This window comes from Parasteatoda tepidariorum, chromosome 1, assembly GCF_043381705.1.
Source record: "Parasteatoda tepidariorum isolate YZ-2023 chromosome 1, CAS_Ptep_4.0, whole genome shotgun sequence".
Taxonomy (NCBI): domain Eukaryota; kingdom Metazoa; phylum Arthropoda; class Arachnida; order Araneae; family Theridiidae; genus Parasteatoda; species Parasteatoda tepidariorum.
In genome coordinates, this window is record NC_092204.1 from 74,105,243 (window position 1) to 74,115,099 (window position 9,857).

At 27.5% G+C, this 9,857-nt stretch overlaps 1 protein-coding gene across 3 annotated transcripts in view; it reads right to left on the reverse strand.

Annotated features, from left to right (window-relative positions):
• LOC107448142 (mitochondrial RNA polymerase) overlaps positions 1-9,771 on the reverse strand; it is a 40,378-nt gene extending 30,607 nt beyond the window's left edge. Inside the window, exons 1-7 of one of the 3 annotated variants that reach the window (XM_071182332.1) lie at positions 9,431-9,758; positions 4,851-4,892; positions 3,699-3,815; positions 3,237-3,604; positions 1,826-1,930; positions 350-508; positions 164-232 (exon numbers count right to left, since the gene is read on the reverse strand). In XM_071182332.1, coding sequence (XP_071038433.1) covers positions 164-232; positions 350-508; positions 1,826-1,930; positions 3,237-3,314 — 411 coding nt within the window. In that variant the 5' untranslated portion in view covers positions 3,315-3,604; positions 3,699-3,815; positions 4,851-4,892; positions 9,431-9,758. Of the gene's footprint in view, positions 1-163; positions 233-349; positions 509-1,825; positions 1,931-2,156; positions 2,209-3,236; positions 3,605-3,698; positions 3,816-4,850; positions 4,893-9,430 lie in introns of those variants that run through there. The other 2 variants (XM_043039485.2, XM_043039487.2) reach the window with 2 other exon arrangements.
• Positions 9,772-9,857: the final 86 nt, after the last annotated feature.

Consider the following 9,857-nt stretch of genomic DNA (forward strand, 5'->3'; position numbering starts at 1 on the left):
CCTGCAGTAAACAAAAATGTTTTTTCAGTTTTTAAAATTCAGTTAAATAAAAATGTTTAAAGTTCAATTTTTGTTAAAATTCAGTTTTTTTTTTAAAAAAAAAATTCAATTTTTATTCAGTTTTTTTACTTTTATTAATTATAAGGAATCAATTTAAATTTACCTCGGTTATCTTTTCTTTTTGGTCTGCTACAAAAGTACATTTATGTAGAATATCAGAACAAGAAAAGCCCTATTAGATATGGAAAATAAAAAGAAAACACACATTTATTAAGGGAAACAATAATAAAATCTGTAATGGGTAAAAATTTCAAGAGAGACTGAAAATTATCTTGACAAATCAACTTACTTTAGATTTTATTTCCTTTACTACATGCTGAATTTCTGAAATATCTAGAAATTTGCTTCTACCAATGCATTCTAAGTAGCCTGCATAAGATTGCAAATTTGGAGAAATAGAATTTTCAGACATTTGAGAAACTATTTTCTTAACTTTATCCAAGCGACCCTGTAAATAATTTTCCTTTATTTGCTTTGTAAATTGGAAAAAAAAAACACAATATGCTTAAAATAAACATATTCTTTTTCATTATTTTGAGCAGTTAAATAAAGTAAAACACAACAATAATAAACATTATAAAAGTATGAGATCAAAGAATTTAATGATTTCAAATCTGAGTGTATAAGTGTCACAGGAGAATTTATAATCAAAAGTTTATAAGCAAGGAAAGACCTCAAAAATTAAAATAAGAAATTTTAGATAAAATACAAAATAGCAAAGGCCTCTTAACTATTATCTATTGATAATCACTAGAATTGCTTTTTGAAAAGATCAGTCACTGTGAATGATAGATATGGGAAAACAATGAATGCAGGTCAGCATAAAATAATGCCTCGAAAACAAATTATCATTTTTTTTCTTCCTTGCTAGCAACAGAAAATACTGTTTTTCATTTTTAAAAAAAAAAAATTTTTTTTTGTTGTTAAATGTCGGTAGAATTTCTGGGCAATAGATGCTGACTGCTGATGGTTTTAAAATGATTGAAATGCATCTTATTAGCATTATGAGAATAGTATTTGGGACAGATCTATAAGAAGACGATGCATGTGGAGAAACAAAAAATGAGGAAACGATAGATTGTGGTTCAATTGTATTTAAGAACGCTTTTTTAATTAATATTACTAATAATAATTAAGGTTAGATATCACTAAAAATATGTAAATAAAATTATCTGGTATTCTTCGGTTAGTTGAACATAAGGATATTTATTTATTTTAAAAGATTTATTTTAAATTCTCAATTTGAATTAATTTTAGGTGTTTAAAAAAATTAATAAAACAAAAAAATAACGAGAACAAAAAATAAAAAGTTGGCAGAGTTCTACGTTTTATAGTGACTAATCGCTAGTGCCTGGCTAACCAAAAAGTACCAAGGATTTAACGCTGAATTAAAAATAATCCTTTTAAAAAATATATATTAAAAATTGAATTTAAAAATTTGCAACTTTTTTTATCTCGCAATGTGATTAAATCATTATGAAAATTTTAAGTATTGCGAAACCTACAAGTACCACCAAAATTGTTTGATTTATAAAAAGTCAATTAGATATTTAAAAAAAAAAAATCAGAATAAATATATAAAAAAAATTTGTAGTAAATATATTGTATACAATCAAGTATTGTGCAACATACTGCACACACACAAGAAGCAAGTTTAAAATAGTTGAACACATTTTTTATGAAATTTTAACTTTATTTATTCAAACATTAAACTGTTAGTTTAAATATTTTTAAATAATTTAACTAAAATTAAAAAAAAACTTACTTTCTGAGCCCAGCCAGAAATCAACATATTATAAACACTGACATCAACAGACTTAGTCTCATATTTGTTCAAGTACCTCTCAAAAGCATAATGTGCTTTTCCCACCTAAAATCAGATAAGAAGAAAAAAATTAAACGAAGAAAATGGCAATAGAATAAATATATTTCTGGTGTTAACATCACAAATACTTGAATATAATCATATTGCTATAAGTATAAATCCATTAAAAAAAAGATGTAAATTTAATGAGACTATATTTATTTTCTTTACAAAAAAAAGTATTTTTTTCAACCCCAAGAATGCAATAATGTAAAATTATTGAAAAACAAACCTGATTCAATAGCTGTCAATAAATAAAGTACTGAACAGTGTCAACTTGTTTATAAACCAAAATCGTTATTAACATTCCTATTAAAAAAAATTAAAACAAGATGAGTGAATTCTTCTTTTAATTAAATAAAGATAAAAACAAATTATAGCAACAATAATATATCTTCCTTTTTTTGCAATATTTCAAAAATGAAAAAGGAAATTATTTAATTAAACAAAACTGAAATAAACCATTGCACTCAATCTTCTATTTAACATTTTATTAAGAATGAATAACAAAAATAATTAATTCTAAAACAAATTATTTAATAAAACCATTTTCTGTATAATATTTTTTGTAAAAGTTTAAGGGTTTATTCACTGACCAGACAATAAATAATTTTCTATAAGGAAATAAATCATAATGATGCAGTACAATAAAATTTTGTTACAAATTTTAAAGGTGAGACTAAATTCTTATTATACAACTCGTCACTGAAATTTTTTATTACTATTCAGAGAATGAGCCCATTTGAACTTAAAAATAAATAACTAAATAAAACCATGAAAAATTAAATGCTAATTTCTCTAAGAAAATTTTATTTAACAAACATAACATTAGTATAACATCAACAAATGAAAAATATTATTGGTCTTCCTGCGACCAAGGTAGCTAGCGAAGAAGTAGAAAAGGTAAGTGGCAGTTCTTCATCTGACAGAGAACTTTTTTTGCAGGGTTGCTTTTTCCTGAAAAGTTTAACTCACCAAGCAGGCGGTAAGACAGGTGAAAGTAATGAGCACCGCAAATATATTTTTAACATAATTTGAAACAGAGAGATTAATAAATTATATAATACATATTAACATTGATAACTAACAAAAGATAAAGTATACTTAGTGCTATGTAGAATAAAGCAAAAAACGTGAATAATACACAATTGAAAGTACATAAATGGACATACTTTAGTTCTAGTTAGAAACAGGTGGTTCTGAGAAAGGTTTTTGTTTATAGAACCGAAACTATGGTATGTCCACGTATTTACTTTCATTTTCGCATTATTCACGTTGCTTTTTGCTTTAGTTATCATTAATAAATATGTACCTCATCTATATTAATGCAGACTTCTATGTATGACTTCAAGGTTTTCATTGCATGTGCAAACTTAGTTGTTTTAAGCATTTCTTTTTGATTAGCCGACAGTTCTTTCTTAATTTTGGCTTTTACGAGATTTCCTTTATTGGATTGTTTTGTCTTAGCTTCATTAGCCGTTTTATTCTCTGAAGTACTTTTACTTCTGGTTTTAACATCGGGTTTAACTGTAAATATTCCATCATTGGCGTCTAGGTTTAATTCAGAAGCATTTGATTTGAATAGGTCCTTTCCCAAGCTTATTGAACTTGAGTTTTCTTTCAACTTTTGCACGGATTGCCGACTTTGAACATGGAGAGTTTGTTCTCGAGCTTCAAGTACTAAAATATTAAAATAATCAGAATCATAATAAGTAAAAATATGAATCAATATTAACAATTTTATTTTTAATTCATTAGAATGAGTTAAACAAACCTTTCAATAATTCCTCATAAGGTTTAGGTTTTATTTTGTTTTTCTTTTTATGGATTGAAATTTCATCATAGACTTTTAATTTTTGATTTTGAGCAGTTGAATATTGGGCAGCACATTCTGGAATGAAATCATAAATTTGTGAAAACATTTGAATTAAAAACCTTCATAAATTTCAAAATTACAATGCACAATGACAAAATACATAATTATATATATATAATTTTAATATATATAATATATAATTTTATATATATATATATATTAAAAAAAGGGATATGGTTGCCGTATTTTGCTAGGAATCACCAACGTGCGATCTCTGAAATGACAGAGATAAAGACACGGTTTTTACCCATGTCATCTTAAAAATCGAACCCTGCAAAATCAATATCAAGCATCAAATAAATATATTAATCATTTGAAGCATGGTTAACAAGTATCTTCTGTATACATTTCGTTAACTGCTTTCGAAACTACAAACGGTTTCAATACTATCTTATTCTGTAAAACTTCAAACATTTTACAGCATAATAACCATTTTCAAAACAATTCTACGGAATAAAAACCTTCTTTTGATAAATTTTGTAAAAAAGTGTTTTGCAAAACAACTCTTGTTAGAGCAAAAATGGGGCTGAAAATTTTGTTCAGTAGAAGAAGAAATGTCAACACATGAATGATGATTGTCAACACATGAAGAAAAATATAGTAACACAAAGTATGAAAAATAATAATGCCTTCAACTTTAAAAAAATCATCTTTATATAAATTTAAATAAGTATATTGACAGTAAAACTCTTATATGTTGTAGTTGGTTGTAACTATTATTGAAATTTAAGTAAAGATTTTATAATTTGACTATAAATTTTATTTCTGATTTAATATTTCATAATTTGTTCTCTTGACAAACAAAAGAAAAATTCTTTTAAAGCAGGTGTGGAAAAATTACATTATACAATTCACTAAAATAATACTGTTTTTCATCAACTTTATAATATTTGTGTTGCTGATCATCAATATTATAGTAAACTTTCTGACTACAACAACATTTTTAGAAAAATAATAAAAATTAATTAAATATTAGTTAATGTTAAAATGAAACAAGATATTTTTGCTAAACCAATTTAACACATTCTACTAAAAGAAAAAAATTCTTACAATGGTTTCTATCCAAGCAGGCATGGAGAAATAAACAAAAATCTGTAATAATCAAAAGGGAAAAAACAACAATTTTGTTACAAATAAACAATGAAATTGAGAGAACTATTCATCCAATAAGAAGATATATCATTATTAAATTAAATGTTTTGTAGTTATACAGCCTATTTTAAAGGATATTAAAAACTGTTATTAAATTATTTTTTTTTTAAATTTTAAAATAGTAACACCATATTACAAAATTTGTTAGTTTTTTTTGCTCATTTGAAAAATATAACTGACAAATAATTGGTGGTACTTTAAGGATAAAGATACCTGTTTATATCTTAACTAGTTACAGGTAGTCTTAATCCAGTATCCATAAATTTATTGTTCTAATTTACATTTATTACTATAATCGCTGACATTGGCAATAAAAAAAAATATTTATCGAGAATTTAGCATTACTAAAAAATGGAGATAACTGCAGATACCCATGATGAAATCTTTCTCATTGGAGTTTTTCAGTTACGCTAGCCAACAAATTTTTTGGACCTTTTTTATTTCTACACAACAAATTGTAATTCCAACTAAATAAATAAGACATGAAGCTGTTTAAAAGTTTTAATATATGAAATTAACACAACAATTGAGGATTTTTAGGGAACCAATAACCAAAATAATATTTTAAAAAATACAGAAAACAATATGTATCTTGAGTGATGTAATATTTATTTAGGGGAAATTTCTGTATCGTGATTAATGGCAGAATAATCGCCAAGTCTTGACAACTTCTGGGCAGCAGCCTGCGAAAACTAAAAATCACAGAAAGGGGCTAACTCCAAAGGTATAACTCGTAGCCAGAGTTGGGAAAAATGTAATTGATTACAATTTTTGATTACTGCAATTATGATTACAAAATGACATAATTTTGAATACAGCTGAAATCTTGATTACAACAATCAATTATAGTAATCAATTACAGAAATCAATTACATGTAATCGCAATTACAATTTTCATTACAGCTGTAATAGTCATTCCAAGTAATTGGGATCCCATAATCACAGCAAAAACGATTGCAGGTAATTGTGATTACACATAATCATGATTACTTGTAATCAAACTATACGATTACAAGTAATTACGATTGCATACTATACGTAAATACATTATGCAAATATGTATGGGGATATATATTTTCATGTACATTGAATGTACGCACGCATGTACATAAAATTTTTGAGTCCTAGAAATACATATACAATGTATGCAGAAACGTTGTTTGTATGTACAATATACGTATTCATATTGTAATATACATAAATAAAATATGCATGTAATAACAGGGCTACATCCCTGTTATCAGTGTTGTATTTAGCTTGAAATAATGCAGTCGTAAGCCATCAGATGTTCTAAACAGGTTTATTTAAATGTAGGCTGGTATTGATAACAGTTCACATCCACACTCCCTACGGGAGGGGAATGGACAAGACTTCTGACAATTCCGGAACAGTTTATCAGGATCACATCATGATAAAAGGGACACACAAAACTAGTGTTCCTACGTTTTATACCAACACACATTTCAGGTAAAAAGGCACACTTCGTACATTCCTTGTAACCTTACGCATTAAGGAAAATCATTTACTGCTTCCTAATATGGAAGTGACAGAGGGATAGATTCTAAAAATAACTCTTCCTTTGAAATATAAATCTATTTATATTTCAATGGTATGTTTTCAGCCTTGAATTCCCAAAATAGAATCTCTCTACGCTTATTCTTTAACAAAGACATTTTATGAAAACAAAAGTTTTAATTCTTTTATTAATACAAAAGTATTTAATTTTTGTATTACATGCATATGCTTAGTACACATAATTATGCATGATAGAAGTATGCATGCATATTAGTTTGTATGCAAATGCAATGTTTTGTATCTTCGTATACACTGACAATAAATGTATGAACGAATGCGAAAATAATGTATATACCTATACATACATTTTTATACATTACATACATTGTATAAATGTACAATAATAGCACATATATACAATGTATGCATGCATACATTGTACGTATTTACATACAATATGTAAGCATGTTGCTTACAGGTACACTAAATGCACATAGTTCCGTTAATAAAATGCATGCATGTATTCATGCACGTTTACATGTGCATAGATATATGGTTTGTACATGCAATAGATGCACATATATATCAGAGTTGGCCAAAGATGTAATCGATTACATTTTTTGATTACAGTAATCAATTACTTGTAATCATGATTACAATTNATATTACAGGTAATGTCTAAATACAGGTGTGCATTTAAATATATGTATTTACAATGTATGTAAGCACATACAATGTGCATGTATTAAAAAACTTTCTAACAGCTAAGTTATTAAAATTTGCTCTAAAACATATAAGACTTAATCTCTTATTTTTTGGAAAGCAAATGATAATCTTATTTTAAATTCCTAAATATTATTTCCACATTTAAAATTAGCCATTTAAAAATTTCTTTCTATGTATTGCATTATGTTATAAAAAATTTATTTGTGGTGTCAAACATTTTATGAAAATTATTTTTCATTCAAACAATTTTAAAATGACATAAAACAATTAAAGGTGCCAATTAAATCTAAATTTAAATATCGTTTGATTTTGTCATTTAACTTGCTTGAGTCATTATCAGTGGTTTTTCCACTTAACTTACATACCTTTTATTTATTGCATTGTACATATATTAAAACATAAATGTATTGTATATATGTACATACATTCATTGAACATTAATATATTGTATATATGTACACATGTGCAATGTATGAATGTACATACATTCACTCCTTGTACGTGCATATATAATACATATGGATATGCATACATGAGAGATTGTGAATTGTACATGTGTGGATGCGATTATTGGGCATAAGTACATTGTACATATTGCATACATTAGGAAAACATATATGTACACATGTAAAAGTCGTGCAAAAGATTTATGTCCAATATATGTATGCTCATATTTACAATTTATGTATGCTCGTGTATATGCACAATATATGAATGTAGATCTGCACAGTATATGTATGCACATACATGCAAGTCGAATGTATGTATGTGTATATGTAAAATATAAGTACGCCCTATGTACATACAATCGTACACAAATATATTTTTCATATTTAGATGCATACATGCATTGTGTATATGTACATGCCTATGATGTACATACATATATATATTGTTAATAAATAAATTGGACATGCATGTTGTTGTTGTTACTTTACGTCGCACTAGAGCTGCACAATGGGCTATTGGCGACGGTCTGGGAAACATCCCGGAGGACGATCCGAAGACATGCCATCACAATTTTGATCCTCTGCGGAAGGGATGGCACCCCCGCTTCAGTAGCCCGACGACCTGCGCGCGAAGTCGAGCACTTTACGGTAGCACAGTTTAACGAGGACCAATACCGCACACCCTCGGTCCCTACGCAGACTGATCCAAGTGGTCACCCACCCGCACACTGACCGTAGCCAGTGATGCTTGACTTCGGTGATCTGCTGGGAACCGTGTCTTAACGATCAGTCCACTGCGGGACTGGACATGCATGCATGGGACATAGATAGAATGTACATATACACATATATTGTACATGTATGCATAAATATTATTTATAAATAAATTGTACATGCAGACATGAGACATACATACATGCATGGGACAAACTTCAAATGACCATACACATATGGGACATTCATACATTGTTCATAGATGCATAATATATAAATTTGTTGTAAATACATGTATGGCACATACATTGCACAAAAAATGTCTGTACAAATGCATTTACCCACATATGCATTATATAAATACATATGTACACACATTTTAGTTATATTCGTTCATGCATACCCTGTATGTTAAATTCGTACACAATGTACAATTACACGATGCATTATACCTTCTATTGTAAAATATAATAATTTATAAATATGCAATAGTTTTTTAATGATATATTTAGATTAATTGTAATCGTAATTATAGGCAATTATGATTTCATGTAATCGTATATTTTGATTGCTTGTAATCATAATTACAAGTAATTGATTACAGTAATTGGTTATGTAATCACAATTACAGTTGAAATCAAAATTATGAATGTTTGAAATCATGATTACAAGTAGCTGATTACTGTAATCACGATTACAGTTGTAATCAAAATTTGTAATCATGATTACAAGTAATTCATAACTGTAATTGAAAATTGTAATCGATTACATTTTTGCTCTACTCTGATGTAATAAAAATTTATGTAATAGTGTTAACAAATAATTGATTATATGGCAGTAATTATCTGTAATTAATTAAGATTGTAATCGGCGTCCAATTCTGCTCATAGCGACTCCTGGGGCAAACATCTACATGTTTCATTTTAAATTAGCAATTTTAAAATCTTTATAGCACCTTGGCATTTATAGTTACCGTGACAGATCACGATACGGAAATATCCCCTTTATTTATACACAATTGTAACATATAAGTGAAAATCAATATGCATCTTTATTATTAAACACCTAACTTACGCTGAACATTGAATTTTGCTAAATGACTAGTTTTCATGTAGGTGAACAAGGCTCTCTTTTTCAGGTAAGTTAACATCATGATAAAGAATTATAAATTAAAAAAGAACTGTGATTGTATTTAACAAAGTTTAAGTATGTGTATAGTATTAAAATTAAAAACATTATAGGTCAAAACTCTTCGTGTGCTATAATTTTATGAAGTCGATTGCATTTCCGACTTTATGAAGTCGATAGGTAACTTTAAGGTCTACTAAATACGACTTTAAAGACAAATAACTTCTTTTCGCATAATTTCTAGATTGACGGATTTGTTTACAAAACAAAGAATAAGCATGGAATATTAATTCACGGTTGCAGTCGCGATTTAGAAATTTTCTTTTTGATTTAAGATCCATTCTCACCGTACGCTCTGCGCGTGAGAGCAACT